The 23620-nt window shown below is 44.3% G+C and overlaps 2 protein-coding genes across 2 annotated transcripts in view; both read right to left on the bottom strand.

Moving 5' to 3' along the window:
* Positions 1–4447, bottom strand: part of DOP1B (DOP1 leucine zipper like protein B) — a 94862-nt gene extending 90415 nt beyond the window's left edge. The window contains exon 1 of the mRNA XM_065403664.1: positions 4376–4447. The gene's annotated coding sequence lies outside the window, so the exon portion shown is untranslated. The remainder of the gene's footprint in view (positions 1–4375) is intronic.
* A 9486-nt stretch (positions 4448–13933) lies between these two features.
* On the bottom strand, positions 13934–21812 carry LOC135878357 (carbonyl reductase [NADPH] 1-like). Its single transcript, XM_065404000.1, has 4 exons — positions 21626–21812; positions 18972–19290; positions 16400–16507; positions 13934–14632 (listed from the first exon to the last, which is right to left on the bottom strand). The coding sequence occupies exons 2-4, from the start codon at positions 19255–19257 to the stop codon at positions 14196–14198; spliced, it is 831 nt and encodes a 276-aa protein (XP_065260072.1). The 5' UTR covers positions 19258–19290; positions 21626–21812; the 3' UTR covers positions 13934–14195.
* Between the last annotated feature and the right edge of the window lie 1808 nt (positions 21813–23620).

Below are 23620 nucleotides of genomic sequence, written 5' to 3'. Positions count from 1 at the left end.
ACACGTAACTAACTTATATTTCATCTTTCAAACCCATTTTTTAATCCTCAAATAGCAATGCATGAAAACAGGAATAAAGATGTGGTTACTACCTCACTATTGGTTAAGAAATTAAAAAGCAAAATTATCTGCCATCCATCCAGGTTATATCTAGACATACACTTACTGCGCAGCAAGCTGGGATGTAAATCTACAGCATTCCAGCGTGCTGGGTACTAGCTCTCCATGTGGACCCTGCTCTTCCACCTTAAAAGTTCCCTAGTGATCTCTGACATATGCTGTTTCAAATCTATCTATTCAGGAGTGGTACTTTATGACTGGAGAAATTTGTGAGTGGGCTTGTATGATAGGGTTGCTTGTGATAATAGCGGGGGGGAGGGGAACGACAGGGCTCAGCAGTCCTGAGTGTCTCTTCTGAATCAAGTCAGATGTTCCTAAAAATCTCATGCTTCAGGGCTTCAACCAGTCACCTGCAGAGGTCAGGAAGGAAGTTCCCTCTACTCCACCTCAACACATTCTGTTTTTTGGTCTCCTTCCTCCAAAGCATCAGAGATGGCCTGCTGGAGACAGGACACTGGATGCGTGAAGTTGGTACTCTGAGGAGGTACTGAGTATTCGTTCTCTCAGGTGCTTGGTTGGCTGGTTCTTGCTCACATGCTCAGAGTCCAACTGATCACCCACCATATGTGGGGGTCAGGAAGGAATTCTCCCCAGGTCAGATTGGTAGTGCCTTAAGGGTTTTTCCACCTTCCTCTAGAGCATAAGGTGTGTGGGTTGCTTGCTAGATTCATCTGGGTATATCTCACTTAATCAAGTCCCTGCCACTGCAGGGGCCATGGGCATTGGTGCAACTTGGTCCCTCCTATCCTTTGCCTATGGCACATAACAGTTTAGTCTGAGAGTTGTAATACATTGGTCTAATTTCAGTTGCTGGGTTGTGTTTGTAGCCTGTGATATACAAGAGGTCCGACTAGATGATCTGGTAGTCCCGTCTGGCCTTAAATTCTATGACTATGACACTTGGGCCTGGTCTATACTAGAAAATTAGGTCAGCAAAACTGTCGCTCAGGAGTGTGAAAAATCCAAACCACTGAACAGCATATTTAAGCCAATCTAAGTCCCCATGTATACAGCAGGGAGGTGGATTACCTACACTGACAGGAGAATTCCTCCCATAAGTGTTTACACTGAAATGCTACAGTGACGCAGCTGTAACGTTTTAAGTGTAAATAACCCCACAGATTTATAGTATGCAAGCAACTTTATTTATTATTACTTAAAATAAAGAATGCCAAACAAAAAAAAATTTTTTTTTTTTAAAGAGTTTACGTTTTTCAGGCCCAATTCTCTCTCTCATTGTATTACATGTTTTATAAGTTAGAATTGTCTAGAGTGATGCTAAACATAGCAATGCCAGCTTTAACTACTAGAATCAGGGTGCTTGCACTGCTATACTAATTGTGACTCTAGTCCTGCATCCTAGTGTCACTATCCTCTGAGGTAATATAGAAAATACAAACTACAAATAATAGCTATACCAGCAAAACACACCTAACGTGGACACAGCTATACCAGCAGAACTGCACAATTTTCCTGGTATAAAACTGCGTCTGAGTATATTTGGATTGGAATTCATCCAGACGGGCACTTTATGATCAAATTATAAACACATTTAACAGTGACTGATTTTCATGGAATCATAAATCATTTTCTAATTACACCTCTATCTCGATATAACGCTGTCCTCAGGAGCCAAAAAATCTTACCGCGTTATAGGTGAAACCGCGTTATATTGAACTTGCTTTGATCCACCGGAGTGCGCAGCCCCGCCCCCCCGGAGCACTGCTTTACCGCATTATATCCGAATTCGTGTTATATTGGGTCGCGTTATATAGGGGTAGAGGTGTACAAAGATGTACCTATTTCTCTCAATGGACCATTTGCCATCAATAATCCATTTTTGTCCTTAGATGTTTAGTAGTAACACTCTCATCCTATATCGAGTACCTCCACAATGCATGCCAATTTCAGAAATAATAAGGGTATTTATCCAAAAGCACATTAATGTGTCTTGTGGAGAAAGTAAATAGGGAAATGTTATTTACTCCTCATAACACAAGAACTAGGGGTCACCAAATGAAATTAATGGGCAGCAGGTTTAAAACAAAAACAAAAGGAAGTATTTCTTCACACAACACACAGTCAACCTGTGGAACTCTTTGCCAGAGGATGTTGTGAAGGCCAAGGCTTTTTTTTGAACCCTATTATAACTGGATAAACTCATGGAGTATAGGTCCATCAATGGCTATTAGCCAGGATGGGCAGGGATGATGTCCCTAGCCTCTGTTTGTCAGAAACTGGGAATCAGCAACAGACGATGGATCACTTGATGATTACCTGTTCTGTTCATTCCTTCTGGGACACCTGGCATTGGCCACTGTCATAAGACAGGATACTGGGCTAGATGGATCTTTGGTCTGACCCAGCATAGCTGTTTTTATGTTCTTAGTCATCTAGGTATTTCTGAAGTCAATTGGAGTTGTGTAGCTAGATGTCAACAAATTTACATTCAATTTTAATAACTGCAAAATAATATTTTAATGAAGGTAAGATAGAATATTTTCTTGTATAAATACAGAAAGCAACAAGTAATTAAATAATACTTTTTATCGGTGACCCTGAAGCCCACGTTCCATTGCTAGAAAGCCCCATTTTAATTTGTAAACTAATACATTAAAATTTACTGTATAAATCCTACTTTAAAACATTAAAGATTAATGTGACAAAGTTTAGGATTATACTTCAATCTGTAGGCACAATAGGATGTGGTGTTTATTACTATATTGATGTGCTCACTATTGGAGTAACACCTTAACTGACATTTTTTGTGCTTTTTTGTACCAGACATATCCATCCAACTGTTTCATTATAAGACTATTGTTGAAAAAATATTAAACGATCCAGGTTTTGAATCATTTACTACTTCCAGAATTAGCTTACCTTAGAACCCAATAAACTGGAGTAAAGGCTTTAGTTTCTTATGAATTCTCTATTCTTTTGCTTTAATCTCTTGCCACCTCACTGTATTGCTCTTTTCTTTAATCTACTGTGTCAACACAGTAGATTACACTAAAAAAAGTTTTAAAAATCATATTATGAATGGAATTCTCTATGATTTCTTTAAATGACAAAGGCTTGCTTTTAAAACATCCCAGCACTGATGAAGAGAAGTGAAATTGACCAGGCTGTTTTCATTGTTAAATATAAGATAAATTAAAAAGTACATAGACTGAATAAATTATGTAAAGTAATTTAGATATTTCCTCCCATTTTTATTTATCTCAGATGAAAGAGAGACAAGAAAATATGTTTGGTTTTAAAATATTACTTTTAACCTAAGGTGTACCTTTAATATTTGTGGCTGATGCCTATAGAAAGAAGTTTGATTGATAAACAAGAAGGTTTTTGCCGAAACACATCACAACTTGGTTTAAGTTTCTCTGTTCTCTTTCCATTTCCCCTATTAATAATGACAACACAGTGTATGTGTAAAGTTCCAACCACGCATCACTGTGCAGACTGCAGGGCAGTTTTGCTCACCAGGAGTCAGGGGCTCCATTTTCCCCGGTGCCAGACTGGACACCTGGTTTGGGCAGAAGTTCACCCAGATCCAGTGGGTACCATGGGAGGACGAGACCCTGCAGCATCTATGCAGCAAACAGGGCCCCCACAGCCCTCCCCCACAGTATTTGACAGCCAAGCACTATGGCAAAGACCACAGCTATTACAACAGCCTGCTGATGCTGCAGGGAGGGAAGGGTGTGAGCTGCGGCATCTCAACAATCTGCACTTCTGCACTAGAATACACACCCACATACATACATCCTTCCTCCCAGACACACACACAGATCCCCTGCCTCTCATACACAGGTTTACACACACAAGACTGGCCATACTGGGTCAAACCAATAGTCCATCTAGCCCAGTATTCTGTCTTCCAACAGTGCCCAGTGCCAGGTGCTTCAGAGGGAATGAACAGAGCAGGGTAACTACTGAATGATCCAGCCCGTTCTGGCAGCTGGCGGCATCCGGAGACCCAGAGCATGGGGCTTCACACACACATCTATACACACGGACACCTCCCCCCTCACTCACACACCGAGATGCCCCAGACACAGGAGACCCCTGTGCACACGCGCACACACACACACACCTCTCACTCCCCTCCCCCCCCACACCCCGCACTGGCTGGCAGGGCCGGAGTGGGGGGCACACCCCGCGGGTCCCGGCCGGGGGCAGCGGGAGGAAGCGGCTCCCGCACGGCTGGACAGCAGCGGGCGGGAGGGGGCGCGACGCAGAGGCCCCGGGGACCCACCTGGCGAGGCGGCGGCTCCGGCCGGGCGCGGAAGCTGCTGCCGCTTCCCTGCGACGTGTCTCTGCTCGGGGCGGGGCCAGGGGGGGGCAGTCCCTCAGTTTCTATGGTAACCTGGAGGGGCGGGGTCTCGCTCCTGCGCCCGGGGACCCGCCTCCCTGCCCAGCCCGGGCTGCTCCGCTGCGGCCAGCTCGGGAAATACCACTCCGGACTGGGGAGGGGGGAGCCTCAGCCGCCGGAAACGAGGAAGTCCGGTCCACCTTCCCTCTCCCTCCATCCCCGCTGTCAGGGATGTGGAGCTGCCCGGATTCATCATGATTACATTGGAAAGTATACCCCCCCGTAGGGCCAGGGTAAGTGGTACATTCCGGTAGCCACGGCTGTGTGTCTGCCGCCACCTGCCGGCGAAGGAGGGGAAGCGCAGCGGAGCGCCCCGCTACTGCCGCTGCACAAAAGCCGGGGCCACCCCTCGGGACGCTGCTGGGGGTAGCGCCCATTCATCCCGGTCCCAGCGCCGATCCCACACTCCAGCTCGCTCTGTGGTGGGTAGTGCATGTTGCGGAGCAGGTGCCAAGGCCACCTTTGCAGAGTGGCTTGTTCCTATAACACAAGTAACAGCAACAGCGCTTGCTGAAATGATCAGCAGTGACAGAATCAGCACATTGAAACAGCGATAGTTGGGGATTCAGGTTTCAGAGGGGTAGCTGTGTTAGTCTGTATCTTTTTTTTTTTATCCTAAGGCAAAGAAAGCCCAAATCGAGGCAGTAGTTTCACAAAGATTATTTCTGGTGAACATTACAAACAAATGTGCCGCCTTGTGGGATGAATATGAAAAGCATAAAGAGCAATAAAAGGTGTAGAGTGGGAACCAGATTAAATGGAAAAGATTCCTGAAAGGTCAGGGAGAAAACAATTTCTTACCTATTTGCATACATCCAGAGTAAAAAGCTGCTGTTCTTCAAGACTGTGTTTAGGGAAGGGGTGGGCAAACTTTTTGGCCCGAGGGCCATATCTGTGAATAGAAATTGTATGGTGGGCCATGAATGCTCTGAAAATTGGGATTAGGAGGGGGTGAGGGCTCTGGTTGGGGGTGCGGGCTCTGGGGTGGGGCCAAAAATGAGGAATTCAGGGTGTGGAAGGGGGCTCCGGGCTAGGGTGGGGTAGTGGGATGTGGAGGAGGGGGGTGAAGGCTCCGGCTGGGGGGGTGGGGCTGGGGATGAGGAGTTTGGGGTGTAGGAGGGTGCTCTGGGCTGGGATTGAGGGGTTCTGAGGGCAGGAGGGGGATCAGGGCTGGGGCAAGGGGTTGGGGTGCGGGAAGGGGTGCAGGCTCCAGCTGGGGGTGTGGGCTCTGGGGTGGGGCTGGGGATGAGGGGTTTGGGATGCAGGAGGGTGCTCCAGGCTGGGATCAAGAGGTTCAGAGGGCAGGAGGGGGATCAGGCCTGGGGCGGGGGGTTAGGGGGTGGGAGGAGGCTCAGGGATGCAGGCTCCAGGCCGCGCTTACCGCAAGCGGCTCCCGGAAGCAGCAGCATGTCCCTTCTCGGGGTCCTATGTGGAGGCGCAGCTAGGCGGCTGCACACTGCCCCGCGGCTCTGCACGCTGCCCCATCCGCAGGCACCGCCCTGCATCTCCCATTGGAGCGCCGGAGGGGGGCCATGCCACTGCTTCCGGGAGCCGTGTGGAACGGCCCCCGACCCTGTGCCCCAGCTGGAGCGCCGGAACGGGGCAAGTCCCAGACCCCGTTCCCCAGAGGGAGTTTGAGGGTCGGCTTAAAACGGCTGGTGGGCCGGATCCGTCCCGTGGGCTGTAGTTTTCCCACCCCTGATTTAGGGAGTACAGCTTTCCAAAGTGTACTAAATTAAGAAATAAATGCAAAAAACATAAAAAATAAGTTTAGAGCCACCGAAAGAATTCAGCTGAGACTAGGGTGACCAGACAGCAAGTGTGAAAAATCGGAATCGGGGGTGGGGGGTAATAGGAGCCTATATAAGAAAAAGACCCAAAAATCAGGACTGTCCCTATAAAATTGGGGCATCTGCTTACCCTAGCTGAGACATGTGTCAGATAAGTAAGTGATTTAAGGAAAAAGAGTAAGGACTTAAAGGAGCTTTTGCACAAATTAACACTGCAGAGTTCCAAGGGAACTGAACAGTCGGGGTTGGGGAAATGTTAAAGAGTAAAAGTGTTAAAGAAAAGAGAGTGCTTGGTTTGAGAATGAAAGCCAGTTATGGCAATATAATATGGCGCAGTCCTGCCTGGTGAAATCTTTAGTAATCAAACAAACTATGCAAAGGGGAGGTCAGTAGTGACAACTACCATGACTATAGTATGTGCTTTTCCCTCCTGAGAAGCCTTGACAGCCATTTTGAAGGAAATGGACCCTTCCCAATGAATGTGTCTGTAAATGAGCAATTATGCTAGTTGCTGCAGGTACAGAGACAATCTGACTGAAATTGGCTTACTATGGATGATTGAGCTGAAATCACTAAAGGAAACAGCGATTTCTGTCTGGCTTAACTGCTTCCAAATGTACTAGTAGGAATGTAACGTTGGCACAGAAAAGGGAGGTAAAAAATTGTAGTGCTAATTAAAGGAAAAAATAAATGAAACAGCAGCTGGAATTGCCTGCCAGAAAAACAGTGATCTTAGTACAGTCTCAGCTTAGATACAGAAGAAAAATAAAGGAGAGAAAACAGCAGTAAAACAAAACGTAGCTAAGATACAACAGTTATAAGAGCCCAGGCCAAAAAAGTTATCTTGCCTGTGAAGAACTTATTCAAAGTAGGGCTGTCAAACAATTAAAAAAAATAATCACAATTAATTGTGAGATTAAAAATAATCCCAATTAATTGCAGTTTTAATCATACTGTTAAACAATAATAGAATATCAATTTAAATGTATTATAAACACTTTTGGATGTTTTTCTACATTTTCAAATATATTGATTTCAATTACAACACAGAATACAAAGTGTACAGTGCTCACTTTATATTATTATTTTTGATTATAAATATTTGCACTGTAAAAAAGAAAATATTTTTCAAGTCATCTCATACAAGTACTGTAGAGCAATCTCTTTATTGTGAAAGTATAACTTACAAATGTAGATTTTTTTTTTTTAACATAACTGAACTCAAAACAAAACAATGTAAATCTTTAGTGCCTACAAGTGGAAGCATGAATGTGTAGCATATCTGGTACATAAATACCTTGCAATGCCGGCTACAAAAGTGCCATGTGAATGCCAGTTCTCATTTTCTGGTGCCATTGTAAATAAGAAGCAGGCAGTATTACCTCCCATAAATGTAAACAAACTTGTTTGTCTTAGAGATTGATTGAACAAGAAGTAAGACCGAGTGGACTGGTATATGGTGAATTGAAAAATATTATTTCTTTTATCTTTTTTACAGTGCAAATATTTGTAATAATATAAAGTGAGCACTTTGTAATTTAAATTGGTATTCTATTATTGTTTAACAGTGTGATTAAAACTGAGATTAATTATGACTTTTAAAATCTAGTTAATTTGTTTTGTGTTAATCACTTGCGTTAACTGTGATTGACAGCCCTGATTCAAAGCTTTGTATAAAATATGAACATTGCAGTTTAGAGATGTAAACTCTTGTTGCTGCCGCCTCAACCTGGCAGAAGGGTTACAGAAATGTAAGCAACTTAAATGTGTCATAACTTGCACTTTACAAAAGGAAAACTTCAGGACTATAAAGCCATTTTAGAAAAGAAGGAAGTTCAAAGGGTCAGCTGGCAAGGCTAAACCTAGCAAGTTTAAAATATTTATTTGGTCTCTCATAATAAACATACATAAATACAACATAGCAAGGAACCTCAGAATTTAAGAAAACATCTATTTAAAAAGAAAATGTAAAATGTACATGTAAATGGAATTGGCTTTCAAAAGATTCCACTAAAAATCCATCTGAATCTTTCATTCAAGGTTTGCAAAGCTGACACAGACACTCTTTGGGCAGCAGCCAGTGTTTCCTGGCAGCCTTAACTTTGTTAGTTAACACTTGGGGTGTCTTAATACTTTTACAACATTTAACATTTTTTAAATTAAGTTGTAAATGTTAAATACAAATTAGTAAATAAAACTAGGGACTTAAAGGGCAGCCACACCCAGGATTATGGAGAAGAGACCCTGTATACTTTTTCAGTAATAAAGGAACAGCTAAAAGAGCTGCAGAAGAAAAGTAATTATTAATAATAGTAATTATATATAATTACATTGATATGCCTAATATGTTATAGCAAGTAAAAAGTAGAGGTTAAATTATGAAAGGAATGTACATTTCTATTACACGTGCAATTTACACAGTAAAAGGGGTAAAAGAAATGTAAACAAGACATGGTACTTAATTAAAATCCAATAAGCAGGGCTGGTGCAACCATTTAGGCGACCTAGGCGGTCGCCTAGGGCGCTAGGATTTGGGGGGCGCCATTTTCTTCGGCCGCCCCGGTCGCCGCCAGCATTTAGGCGGAGGGAGCTGGGGCAGGGGAGCGCGGGGAGGGCCGCCTGCAGCAAGTAAGGGCAGGGGGGCGGCACGCAGGGAAACTCCCCGGCCCAGCTCACCCCTGCCCCGCCTCCTCCCTGAGCACGCCGTCGCTGCTTCACTTCTCCCGCCTCCCAGGCTTGCGGCGCCTAAGCCGATTGGCACCGCAAGCCTGGGAGGCGGGAGAAGTGAAGCAGCCACGGCGTGCTTGGGGTGGAGGCGGAGCAGGGGTGAGCTGCTTCACTTCTCCCGCCTCCCAGGCTTGCGGTGCCAATCGGCTTAGGCGCCGCAAGCCTGGGAGGCGGGAGAAGTGAAGCAGCGATGGCGTGCTCGGGGTGGAGGCGGAGCAGGGGTGAGCTGGGGCTGGGGGGGGGGTGCCTCAGGGCAGAGGGTGGGGAGCTGCCGCAGGGGGAGCGCCTCAGGGCGGAGGGGGAGAGCGCCTCAGGGCGGGGGCGCGGGCGTAAGGTGGAAGTTTCGCCTAGGGCGCGAAACATCCTTGCACCGGCCCTGCCAATAAGGGCTCCAAAGAAGAGCCACAATAGGTTGTATTTTGTTTTTCAGGTGGCTGTGTGCCACAAAAGCTGAAACCAACCCAGCACCCGGGAAAATCAGTAAATGTAAGAAGGAGTGAAACCCAACCACCAAAATCCTATTTGAAAGTGCCACCCAAATTCTGTTTTAACAGGTAATTAATTATGGATGATGGAGCTACTTTGAATGGTGCAGTGGCCATTCAACAACATTACAAAACCTCTAACCATTGAAATCCTATCCAAAGTTCTGTTTAACTGTAGTGTAAACATAAATTTTACTAAGGGAGTAAACACAAACTGTATGGTGCAGTTTTGTAAAAATAAAAAATCCTAGACTGGAAATAGGTCCAAATGGTTTAGGAAATATTGTACCAAAATGTTCATTTTATTTATGTCAGTGTTATTACCTTTTACCAATCTACAGTTACCTAAAGGACTGTGCCCACTAAAAATTGGTGGAATCTGGTTTAGAACTGTTGAAAAAAAACTTTTTGGACAATAAGGTATAATTTAAAATGTGTAAAACTGCCAAGGTGGGGATGGGGCAACTACACTGAAAAAAATTAATAGGACTGGCCTGGGAACTGGACTGTTTGAAATTGGTATGTTAGTCAGAAACCAAGCTGACAGATATGCTGTGGGAACATGACGAAGCATTTCAGCAGAAGATAGCAACTAAAGTACTGCATCCCCTGAATAAGCAAAATTAAGGACTCATTAATGAAACTTTGTTGACTGTATACAATATGTTGTAATTACTTTTTTAAAAGTCTGGTAGTAAGTCTATGTGTTTTCATAATAATATCATGGGTAGTATGTGGGGGTTACATGCAGGGCCGGATTTCTAATTAGGCACAGTAGGCATGTGCCTAGGGGTGCTGGTGTTCTAGGGGCGCCTAAAAGTTAGTAGAGCAGAACCTCAGAGTTACAGTAACTCTGGAATGTTCCATAACTCTGAAGAAGAGGTTACGGACTTCAGCGACGTGGGGGGGGGGGGCAGCTGGGGTTGCAACCGCAGGGTGTGGGGGGGGTGAGGGCAGGGGGAGAGGGGAGAGAGTCGAGGCTTCTAACTCTTGGGGACCAGGGCTCTGGATGGGGGCACAAGGCTTTTGCCCTGTGGGAGCACTGGGGCTCAGCGCTTTAGAGCTGGGGAGAGCACTGGGGTCGGGCCTTCAGCCCTGCAAGCCCGATCCCGGCTTCAGCTCCGCAGGGGGCACCGGGGCTTGGGGCTCCCCATGGCTCCGCTCCCACTTTCAGTGGGGTAGAGGGGTGCTCAGGGCTTTAGTTACTGGGGGAGCACAGGGGCTGAAACCGGCGCTCCCCGTGTAGCTAAAGCCCCGAGCCCTGGCGCCCCATGTAGGGTTAAAACCGGGAGCAGAGCCATGGGGCTGAAACCCCGAGCCCCAGTGCTCCCCCCAGTCTAAAGCGCTGAGCCCTGGTACTCCTGAGGGTCGGAAGCCTGGAACCCCAACCCATCCCCCCCGCAGCTGCAGTCCCAACCCGCTGTGGCTTAAGCCCTGAGCCTTGAGGCAGTACAGTATTTGCTTTTTTTTTTTTGTCTGCGCTGCTGCCCTAACTCCGATGTTTGTATCTTTGAGGTTCTACTGTATTTAAATTATCATTTATATTTCTTTTCCTTTAATTTTTTACAGAAAGCACAAATGTCAGCTGTAGGCAGGGGGTGCGCTGAAGATGCTGTGCCTAGGGGCGTATAAGGTGTAAATCTGGCTCTAGTTACATACTATACAACGTAAAAGCAGCCTTAAGTGATAGGGAGCAAGAAAACTTATCCTCTTTTATCACCACAGAAAAGTCAAAAATTGGATACAAGAGAGGTGACAGCAGTTGGTGCAATAGAAGAAAATTAACAAGGGTCCAATACAATGAAGTTAAATGTGAGACCATTACAACCCAAACGGTGTGGAAGAAATTTGTTTTCCCTCCCCAAATATTATTGCAAGACAGTGCAAGGTCTTGTCTGCTGTTTGCATCTAGCAGACACTTATATGTGCAGGTGTACTATCTTACAGATAGAGGCACTGGCATGTAGGTTCACTTTGGGGAACAAATTGCACAATACAGTTGAGATGCTGGAAAGTTAGTAAAGTAAAAACTGATAAGTATTGCATGGTGGCTGAAAAGGACCACTTCTGGTATGGACCTAGGAAATGTTATTTTAATTGGCCTATGTGTTGTTTTACACCTACATTTCCTGTGGTGATAAATGGGGAAAAAAATCTATTTTGTACCAGTTTTTTTACAATTCAATTTAAAAAAAAAGCAAAGTTAAAATTACAGAAGGCTGCTTCACAGGCATAGCAATCTTACAATGTGGGATTATATCCTGGTGGACTATACCATAGGTTGTGATCTTACACCTCCTGGTTCGTAGTTTGAGCCTAGTATTTATGGGGATTCAAATAATTACAACTATTGGGAATGTGTTGCAAGGTAATAAACTTAGGAAGAAGGCACAGAAAGACAGGAAGATGATACAAATGAAATGAATAATTATGGAGAAAAGAAACAAAAAGAAGAAAAGCAATGGAATAGAAGATGGCTTGACATACGTAATTGAATATAGGGGAAGCCTCATTTTTTGGAAGACAGGATTAGGGAGGTAACTGGATCAGCAGGCTGAAAATGAAATGTTTGTGCTAAAATAAGCAAATGGATCAGTAAGCTAAAAGACAGAATGTCTGAGCTCGTTAATATAAGTGGGGGAACACCTAGGGAACCATTTACTAAGAACAAGATACCAATGGACAAGAGAAATTGGGAGCGTAAAGATGAGGCAAAAAGTAAAGTCAAGTCAAACATGGATACCATGTGGACAGAGCATGCTGTACAGAGATTGGTTCCTCCAAAGTAACCAAGCCAATCTCACATGTGTTGCAATGTATAGTGAATGTAATGTGAAGTGTAAATCTACATTAAGGAAGGAGGTTTGGATGTGTGCTATCCCTTGTACCCACTCCCATTCTTCATCCTGATCTACTCAAGTATAGTTTGATTGTGTGCCAGTAAAGAAACCTCAGTAATGAATTTGGAGTAGAGTGGAGTTCTTGGGAACCAAGTTGATGAGGTCTCAGAAACCACCCCAACATACACCTGTGTTCTCATATTTTTGGTGCCTGGGTGAAACAGAAAGTGGGTATAATATGCAGAAATATAGTAAAGCTGCAATAATAGATGGCTTCACTTCCACTATTTCATTTGGGAGTGTGCTTGTTTATGCTCAGATCACAAGCATTGGACAAGGCCAGATGAGTGGTATTTCTGTGTTGCGGAGTATGCCTGGGAGGCACTTTGAATAAGTTTTTCCATTTGGTATTATTATTAAATTATATTTAATACAGCAGTGATACTCAGATCTCAGTGGTTCAGGAGCTAAATTAGCAATCAACATTACCAAGAAGAGCCACAGTAGTATGAATGACAGGGGAAATATTTAGTTTTATATATCTAGAATATTCTCACAGCAAATAAGTTAATAATTTAGTGCAAGTTGATAACTTAATTGGTTGTTAACATAGTAAGAACCTCCTGATGGGCTAATAATTAAATCACACTGCGTTTTAATATCATGTGCTGCAAAGAGCCGCACGAGACGCATTAAACAGCCACTTGTGGCTCGTGAACCTCAGTCAAAGTGTCACTGTGTTAGGCATAAATGTAAGGCCCCATTGTACAAATGCATAGTAAGAGACAGTCCCTGTCCTAATGAAGTTACAATCTAAAATAATCCTGATAAATCAGGTTTATCTGCTATCCTTACAACTCAATCTGTGCATAGAAGCCTGGGGATGAAAGTTTGGGAGAAAGAATTATAAAAATACTTAAAAAAAAAAAAAAAAAAAGTTCGCACTGCTTCTCTTGGGTGTATTGGTCAGGGCATTCAGCATAGAGCTGCAATAAATTAAAATTATTTGTTTACATGGCACTTATCAAGCAGTTGAACTGTTCATGTTTTGTAGTATTAGAAGAGAGGTGAAAATCAGCAATAAATGTTACCCTATTTTTTTTTTTGTTACCATAGGAACTAGGTTAATTTATTCTGAAGCTGTGGACAAAAGGCTATGACTACCTGAATTTATTAATTCACTGTGGGCATGAGAATAAATACAAAATGTGAATTAATTTACAATGGGCTAAAAATTACTCTCAGGGTGAATCTGACTATAGATCTAGTATCTCCAAGCCTTTACTTTGAATTATCAAACTACTCTTTAGCTTCAGAAGATTGAGTGTCCCGGCTGGATCCTATTCTCATTGAAGTCAATGGGATTTTGCTGCTGACTTCAGTGGGAGCAGAATGAAGCCCTACATACTGAAGAGTTAGTCATCCATCTTTGCCATCTCACTTAAAATGGAATGACTTTCTATTCCAAACGGTTATGGTTACTTTTAAGATCAAATAGTTAGATATCATAATCTCACCAGGAACAGTATGTGAAATCACTAAAAAGAACACACCTCTCCCCCCCCCCCACTAAAGAGAATATAAATTTCAACAAATGTATTTTAGCTTATTAAACTATACTTTTTTATTTCAACACTTCATACCTTTAAAAACTAAATTAAAGGCACAATTTAATTCATGCATTATTCCAAACTGCAATTATTTTGCAATAGCAGAAACCTTGTGTATATTCTATAAACCCTAATAAGATATTAGAAATGGCAAAGACATTTACAGATGCTTAATTATTATTGGTACCAACAATAAATCAGTAATATCTGATATTGTTTCTGGACTGCATCTCACATATACAAATAAAGGATTACCACTTTTGCACTTTCTTTTCACTAACGAACTGCCCATGAGGCCCATCAGCATCAGGGGCTAAAAGGGCTAAATAAACTGGAGTCTCGGCTCCCTCATCTGGACTTTTAGTGGCATTGGGACCTGCCATGTCGGTTCTCACCCATCCAGGGCAACAGGCATTTAGAAGAATTCGATCAGCTTTCCTTTCCTCGTTCAACTTCCGGGCCTGGATTCTGGACAAGACCGTGACTCCAATTTTGGACACACCGTAAGCGGTATTTGGCCAGCCCTCCTTCTCATGCACTCCGTTCTTGGTATCCTCCACAAACTTTGTCATGAGTTTCACTAGCTCCTCCTCAGTGATTGTGTCACTACGAAACTTCTGCTGCAGATCCTGGCTACATCTTGCCAGAGCTGATACACTTACCGTGCTAGATACATTCACTACTCTGCCTATTAAAAGAAAATTATAAATAAATATATAAAATAAACATGCCCATACACAATATTAGGTCTTGATCCTGAAAAGTGCTCCACGAAGGTCTATGTATGGTGATTGCTTTTCAAAACAACAGTTTAAAAACCAAACCAAATCACACTGTTGGATGTAATAGAATTGCTAGCAAATATTTGATATGTCCCACCGCTACAATTTTAAATAGGGATATTTCTGAATAAACAAACAAATCCTGATCCTGCAAACACTCACTACCAAACACCATGCTTCCATGAATAATCCCATTTAAAAAAAAAAACAAAAAAAAACCAACAACAGAAATGGGCCTATGTACAAGAGTAAACCCTCCCCTCAGCAGTGTTTGCAAAATTGGGGCATGGGACTTTTGATAGGAACTGTTCTCCCTTCTACTTTAAATTGGTATGAATGAAGAGGTCTCTCAAAATTCCTAGGGAAAGAATCCTACCTACAGGTAAGGAGGGCCTTGAATGCAACAGAAGCAATATGGTTCCACTGCACTGGGGGGGAAGCAGGCTGTATGGAGCCCATGAAGGGGATCTGCAAACCAAACACACAACAGAGTGCAATGTGTGTCCCAGCATCGGGGTGGGGGAAAAGGGAAGATGACGACTGATTCTGCAACTGCACATCTCGGTCAGCCAATCCTCCCATATATTGAATGTGTGTGGGATTCCTTCCTTCTGTAGGGTTCCTCAGTGGACAGAGTCATTATCTGGGATGTGTGCTGAAAAGAGGAGTTGTCTCTTAAAAACCCAAATACACCCTCCAGAAATAAAAACTGTATCTAAATAAGTACAGATATCCTTTCAAGATCATTTATCTTTATAGTATGGGAATGTTTGTTGGTTTTGAACAAAGCCATGGAACCTTTTCTACTGGTTTTTGGTGTTGTATAAACAAGTTTTTACAAAACCTAGATTTTGGGGAAAGTTTGACCTATGTCCCTTTCAAACATCTCCACCTGTGACGTCACAGGGTTCTAAGACATTCCCAGAGGTTCAGCTGGGAAAACAGAACTGCTGCGCGCACAGTGAAGCACAGATCATCTGTCTGTTGATAATAAAACTGTGTTATATTTGTGAGTTTAGTATGTCTCATCCTGGCCTCTCCCATTCTGTTTACCATTATTATGTGGACCTACACAACTCTTTCATCCTGTAGCATTTATCGCCACATGGGATGATTTTCACTACCTTTCAAAATAATATGGTATTTCTAATGGCATACCCGATGCTGGCAAATGTGTCAGCTCCCAAAACAAGGGCTGCAGTGTACATAGAGTGAAACTTCTCTGCAGGGAGACAGCAACAAGACTAGGGAGCTAGGTTTCTTCAGTGACTGTGGGTGCAAGCCTGTACAGCACACTGAACTCAGCCTCAGTGCTCCATTTTTGTGAGCAAGCAGAACATTGAAATATCCCCATTTCCTCCTGCCTGAAGCAAGGACAGATGAGGCAATTGACAATCCTTCATTTCTGCATCATGGCACAGATAAGCACCTCCGGAATAAACCATTAGTAAAGAAAGGGATTGGAATAGAAGCAACTTTAGATTAAAAAGCAGAGACATTCTGTGTGTCAAGACGTGCATGCAAGCTATTCTTGTCTTCTTACTTTTGATGCAACAGAAACGCACTGGTACTCCTGTGAGCAGCCAATTCCTAACAGAGGGTAGGGTTTGCCCCCTTGTGAGAAGCAAGAGTTATTCTCAATGATACTTTGGTATTTGTTAGGTTATACTTACCATGAGGCTTTATGAGGGGTAGCAACTCCGTGCAGACGTCCCTTGTTGCAAAAAAGTTGGTCCTCATTGTAACCTCTGCTTGAACAGCAAATGGAGTGGTATCAGCAACTGTTCATAGGGAGAAGAAAAATATATAACATTGAAGTTATGCTCACAGGTTAATGGGAAAATACAGGTCTCTGAAAACTAGAGTTAATCCTAATTCCTTCTACAGTAGTCATTTCTGTATAAATTAGGAAGCAGATGTTTACCAGAGAAAGTGCAGAAAAGTAACAGGTACACAGTGCTGCAAAGATTAACATTTTAAAATGCAAAGGCCCAAATATGCAATATTAGATTAGTGGAAGATTGAGAAGATTTTCACCTGCTAAGAACTCTTAGTTTAGGGTTCTGTGCTCCCCCCACAAGAGCTGATGATACAACTGATGCCTCAAAACAGGGCAGGGAGCTGCATTCTTTATACAGATTTAGAGCTCAATCATGCGCATTAGGCAATGGCTGGGTTGTTGCTGCTGGTGTGTCGAGTTTCAGCACGCGTTTGTGAGCCAGGATGATGAGTGCTGCACAGAGATAGGATTCCCATGCAGGCAACATCAAGCTTTTGAAGAACTGCAGCAAATGGGGGCAACTAAGCCTGTTTCTTTGTGGCAGGGAAGGAAGAAACAGGGAGCACTGTCATTCTGTAGTAGGTACTCAGAATAAAAATTTTATTAAGATGATGTTAAAAAGAGTGAACAGAGTTTGAGCATAGAAGTTTCTGGTTATCAGGGAATAACGTACAGATTATCGAGGGTGCAAAGTTTGGTTTAAGATCAGGTGGCATAAGGAATACATAATCTGCAATATCCCCGATTGGGGGTAAAAGGTTGATGGGTCAAAGTATAGGCATTGAGATAAGAGGGTATGAAGTTCATAGAGTGGCTATATTCAGGTGTGGAGTATAATAAGTGGATATGATGATGAGGATGGATTGATTCTACAAGCATGAGGGCTCTCCAAGTAGTGTAAATAGATACCAATTGTTGTAGTCCCCTTGCTAGATACAACATACCTGCAGGTAACTCCAAGGAGTAGCTGTAACTGAACACCTATTGCTTAAACTAGTGGAGATATTCCTTAAAGGCATTGCTAATAACCACCTTACCTGTTCTCTTGAGCAATGTGCCAGGACACCACTATTTACAGAATACTGACCAGTATATTAACACTGAGACATGAGGCCCAATTCACCACTGATTTCAATGGTTTCAGCATCAAGCAGGGGTAAAGCAGTGATGAGTCAAGATAATAGCTCCCAAATAAGAAATGTAAGCTGTAACTAGGACATAAGAGTTTTTGTTCTTTATCAACATTTACTACATTTTAAAATCTCTTTTTAAGCAGGTTTTCCCAGAGCTCAGGGCAGATGGCTGCAGTTTGTGAGTTGTCGCAAAAAAATATGTATCATCCACCATGTGTGACAAATAACCTTTGCTAGAATCCCCCAGTACTATTAAAAGAGTTCTGTGCACAGTCATTACATGGCAAGCACTTTCCACTATGCATATACCTTACAAAGAGAAGTTTCTGTTGAGATAGTGATTTATGCATGAATACGTTCAACAACAGATCAGTTTAATGCCAAATCCAGTATTTGAAGGGCAACATCATTCAGGTCACAGGGGAATTATTTAAAATGGTACAAGAGGCAATCAGAGATTAAATTAAGGAAAGGACAATTTAGGCTAAATATCAAAAGAAGCCTCCTGACAAATAGAGTCCTATAATATTTTCTAAGACTCCCAAAGTAAGTAGAGGAAACTACGTTGGCAGGAATAGCTTCTAAATAGTCTGTTTATTTATACAGTGCTCATCACCATCACCATAGCTCCCTAAAGGTGTGTTCCCTGCAGAGTTAAATTGAGTTATCTACACTCCCTTGCCTCTGGGGGAGGGATAGCTCAGTGGCTTGAGCATTGGCCTGCTAAACCCAGGGTTGTGAAATCAATCCTTGAGGAGGCCACTTAGGGATCTGGGGCAAAAATCAGTACTTGGTCCTGCTAGTGAAGGCTGGGGGCTGGACTCGATGACCTTTTGGGGTCCCTTCCAGTTCTATGAGATAGGTATATCTCCATATTTCTCATGCCTAGATAGAATGAGAGCAGCCACTCTGCAAAGCAACCCTTGAGCTGCACAGCGTGACTGGCTTTTAGTAACAGAGTAGCAGCCTCCCCACTGCATTACTTCAGCAGCACTTGAGCATGCTCCCAGATGGGCCAGCTAGCTCAAGTTTAAAGCACCACTTCTCTTGAGCTAGAGATGTGTGTGTGTGATCAGGAGTTGGGTTATATAATTTGAGTTATATCTTGAGCTAACACAGCAGTGAAGACAAGATCAAAAATGAGATCTGACAAAGCACCAGAAAAATGTCAGATTGGGAACAGCTCTCTGCTGGCACAGGGATGAGCTAGGTATCATCATACTTGGTTGCCTCTCTAGCTAGCATGATTCTTGTAAAAGCAGACACCACCTACTCATCATTCTTCATGTAATTTACAGCTCACAAAGCCTTGCCAATGAGCCAGCATTGTACCTTTGAAAGCAATCCCTGCGTTGTTAACCAGCACATTCAGCCCTCCGTATTTCTCCTTCAGGAAGTCCTGCAGAGTCCGGATACTCTGCAGATCTTCGATGTCCAGCTGGTGGAAAAGTGGGTTCAGTCCCTCCTCCTGCAGCTTTGTCACCGCAGCCTGACCCCGTCCTGGGTCCCGGGCTGTCAGGTACACATCCCCAGTGAACTGCTTACACAGAGCCTGCACAATAGCAAATCCAATCCCTTTGTTGCCCCCGGTCACCACAGCTACTGGGGTGCTGGACATCCTCCTGGGCTAGTGGATGGCAAAATAAGTTCACTGCAACAGGCAAAAGAATATAGGTGTATATATTTGGTTATTGTGACTATGCACGCCTACCAGCTCGCTCTCTATGCAATTTTCTGCAAATGTACATTTCTCTCCTGTTGCCAAACCAAGAAATAATTGGGCAAAATAAGGTTGGTCTCCAGTTTTTCAACGAACAATCGGCACTTATCCTGTAGCTTGCTTCTTCAAAGTGCTTTGCAAATGAATGCGAGCCAAAGAGCGGTCTAGGGCAATCAGGGACAGGGCTGGCCTCGGGGGTGAGCTACCCTGCAATCGCCTAGGGGGCGCTGTGTGGCAGTGCAGAGGTATGCACTGCCAGTGTAGAGTCAGAAGCTGCTAACAGCTGGCAGGGGAGTGCTCTGTGGGGGGCACCCAGATTTCTCCCAGTCACTGCTTCCTCCCGCCAGAGGAACATGGTGGGTAAGTAATGCACAGATACTGCTTCCCCCCTGTCATAAACAGACAGTTAAGGGTTAATGCCTCTTTTACCTGTAAAGGGTTAAGAAGTTCACCTAGCCTAGCTGACACCTGACCAGAGGAACCAATGGGGGGGGGGGGGGGGAGACAAGATTTTTCAAGAGGAAGGATGGAAGTTTTTCCTTTGCTCTCTTCATTAAGTTCTGTGCCGGAGTGAAAAGATCCAGGAATCAACCAGGGTAGTGAGTATTAGAGAAGGAATAAATTAGCTTATGTTTATTTCCTTTTGTGACTTCTTTTTGAAATAGAGGGGGAATCAAATTGGGTTTTCTTTTGTGTACTTTAAGTTTTTATGCCCAGAGAGAAATCCTCTGTGTTTTTGAATCTGTTGTCTGTGAGAATAGCTTGCATGCTAATCTCCCAGAGGTTTTCCTTTCACCTCTCTTTCTTTAATTAAGTCTTCTTTTAAGAACCTGATTGATTTTTCCTTGTTTTAAGATCCAAGGGGGTTGGATCTGGACTCACCAGGAATTGGTGGGGGAAAAGGGAAATTAAACTCAAATCCTGCCAGCAAAGGGGGGGGGATGATTAATTTCTCCTTGTTTTAAGATCCAAGGGTTTGGATCGGTGTTCACCAGGAAATTGGTGGAGAAGTCTCTCAAGGTTACCCAGGGAAGGGTTATAGTACCTGGGAGGGAGATATTTTGGGGGGAAGACAGAGTTCCAAATGACTCAAACGGTTGTTTAAACGATTTGGTGGTGGCAGCATACTAATCTAAGCTGGTAATTAAGTTTAGGGGTTCTCATGCAGGTCCTCACATCTGTACCCTAAAGTTCAGAGTGGGGGTGAAACCCAGAGCCGGTGCAAGGAAGTTTTGCACCCTAGGCGAAACTTCCACCTTGCGACCCCCCCCCCCAGCCCTGCGGCAGCTCCCCGCCCTGAGGCGCCCCCCCCGCGGCAGCTCCCCCCTTCTGTCCTGAGGCGCCCCCCACACGGAGAGCCGTGCGGCAGCTCCCCACCCCAGCTCACCCTCCTCCCCGAGCACGCTGCCCCCGCTCTAATTCTCCTCCCCTCCCAGGCTTGCGGCGCCAAACAGCTGATTGGCGCTGCAAGCCTGGGAGGCGGGAGAAGTGGAGCAGCGACCGCGCACTTGGGGAGGGGGCGTAGGAACGCTGTAAAAAAAAAAAAAAAAAAATTGGGGGCACCGCTTTTTGGTGCCCCCAAATCTTGGCACCCTAGGCAACTGCCTAGTTTGCCTTAATGGTACCACCGGCCCTGGTGAAACCTATGACACCCCCCACGTTCCTTCGTGCCCCCCTAGGAGGCTGTGGGGAGGAGGGGAAGGGAGGAGCAACACCAAGCGCTCCATGTATCAAGGTCACTTTCCCCGCATGGGTTACTGCTCTCCTGTCCTTCCCTTACGCAACCCTGGTGGGGAAAGTGCACAGAGCCCTGACGTCACTCCTCGCTCCCCCCCTCACAGCCCTTAGGGGTGTGTGGAGGAGCAGCATCGGAGGGGGGAGAGCGAGCAGCAATGCCAGCTGCTCCCTGCATCCAGGTCATTTCCCAATGTGGGCGCAGGAGGGGGGTGCACAGGTTAGGAGCAAAGAGAGTGCAGCACAGGGGTTGGGGTGCAGGAGGGGGGATGAGGCAGGGATTAGGGGCAACAGGGGGGAGCTCACAAGGGCCATAGGGAGCAGGCACCATGCCCATGTGGACTGGGGCACCAAAATACAAGTTCACCCAGAGCACCATTTTCCCTAAGGCCAGCCCTGCACAAGAAATGCGGCCTGATCTCCGTAACAAGCAAAGGCAGGCTGCAAGGAACGCTTTATGCAAGCTGCCGCCCGGGAGTGGGTTCGCTGGGGAAGGGGGTGCTAGGATGAAGAAAGCAACTTGCAAACTCACCTCTGGCACTACGTAGCTCAGCCTCTTTAGCTGCTTCAGGCTCCTACGCTAAGATCCAAGGGTGTTTATGCATCAGCCCAGAAGGGTCGATCCGAGAGGGCGGGGCGCTCTCCCCACAGATGCAGACGCTTCTCCCGCCTGATAACAGCGAGAGGAGAGAGCGAGCTGGAGGTGGAGCTCTCTATGTGTCTGCTGGCTGCCTACGGCTCCGAGCTGGGGGTGGGACTGGGGGAGAGGAGGCAGGAAACACGTGGTTGCGCTGCAGCTGTGTCCCTGGGGGATGAGCGCAAGCAGTCTGGCCGCTGGGGCCTGGCTTGGGTGTAAGTGAGGTTTTTGCTTTACCATGTGCTATCTGTGCGAGATCTGGAGCTGTAAGCGAAAGGCCGTATTTTGAATGGGATTGTTTACAGGCACTAGCGGGTAGGTTTTTTTTAAAGCGCTTTGTCTGATGGCAACTCAGGAAAGAACCAGAAAATGTAGCCGGGGTACTCCAGACAGCGATCGGAGCTGTGGACACAGTGGGCTTGTTATAGCTGTCTCCCGTGGTGGTAGAGATTTTTGTTATTTATTTAATCTCTTGCGCAGGGCTCTGAAAATCCAAGGAGCTAGAAGTAATATTGTTACTCAATTCAGTATGCAGTTGATAATGCAACCGGTGCTGCTATTAGAGGTCTAGCCATTTGTTAAGAAAAGGCCTGATGCCGGAACTGGAGGGGGAAAACACACACACATAGGCTTTCTCGCTTACAGCTGTAGACCTGTGGAAGAAGTGATTCATGTATGTTAGAATCGTCATCCTCTCCCCTAAAAAGATATGCTCCTTTTATTGGGAAATTCACCCACACCTGTACACGCACATTCAAAAATGTTGTGCCCTGGAAACGGGTGCTGGAAGTCGGGGTGCTGGGGGTGCAGGAACACCCCCTGCTTGAAGTGGTTTGCATCATATGCAGGGTTTACAGTTTTGTTCAATGGCTCTCAGCACCCCCCACTGTACAAATTGTTGCAACACCAATGTCAGGAAATAGAAGTTACTATGTCATAGTGTGTGTGGTGGTGGTCCTGCACTCAGCAATGGTATATTGTGCTTACTTGATAGTTTTCACTGTCAAAATTAGTGCTGTCCAAATCGACTATCTTCTCATTTTGTTCTGGTGTCTTCTTTTTGAAGTATGGTTTGCCCCCATTAATTCCTATAAATTTTTTTTCTTTTACTTATAGTTAAGCTATGGTTCAGTTCAGTTAATGACAGTATTGTCATGTGTCACTGTCCACATTGCAGTAACAACCAAATACTAACCTGTAAGATGTGCTTACAAGTAATTTAGTCAAATATATCAAAGGAATATGTGTAACTTGACTACTTGAAATTTATAACTGTGTAGGTATATTATGAAATATTTTATATGTTGTAGGTCAGAGTTATGGTTGTTATTGGAATAATGTTAATTTTTTCCATGCTAGTATTGTCTTTCATTGAATAAATGAACTGCAAAGGTAATGGAATATTTATGTAAATTATGTGTGTTATGTTCATACTTTTAAATGCAGTGGTTGTGTAGCTGTGTCAGTCCCTGGATATTAAAGAGACAACGTGGGTGAGGTAATATTTTTTATTGAACCATCTTCTGTTGTAGCTTGAAGGCTTGTCTTACCCACAGAAGTTGGTCCAATAAAAGGATACTACCTCACCCACCTTATCTCTCTCATACTTTTTAATTGAAAATAGTTATTTTAAGTGTTCTTGCTGTGAATTTTATATATGGGTTATATTATTCACTGTATCAACATAACTGTAAATTAATAATGTTTCTGCATGGAAACTGCCTTATTTTTAAATGTAGAAATGGAAGTGCCTCTGTTCCCCAAGGGGATTATGCCCAGTTCTTAGGTAAGGCGGCAGCATGGGATGGAAGCTTTTTGCTTCCCTCTCCTCGCATTGCTCGTTCAAGTGCTTGTGTGTCCTGTGTTTTCTGAGATGAAAATCTGAAGCAT

The sequence above is a fragment of the Emys orbicularis genome, chromosome 1 (assembly GCF_028017835.1).
Source record: "Emys orbicularis isolate rEmyOrb1 chromosome 1, rEmyOrb1.hap1, whole genome shotgun sequence".
NCBI classification, from domain to species: Eukaryota; Metazoa; Chordata; order Testudines; family Emydidae; genus Emys; species Emys orbicularis.
Note: the sequence above shows the minus strand (reverse complement) of the source record. Positions and strands in the feature narration are given on the sequence as shown.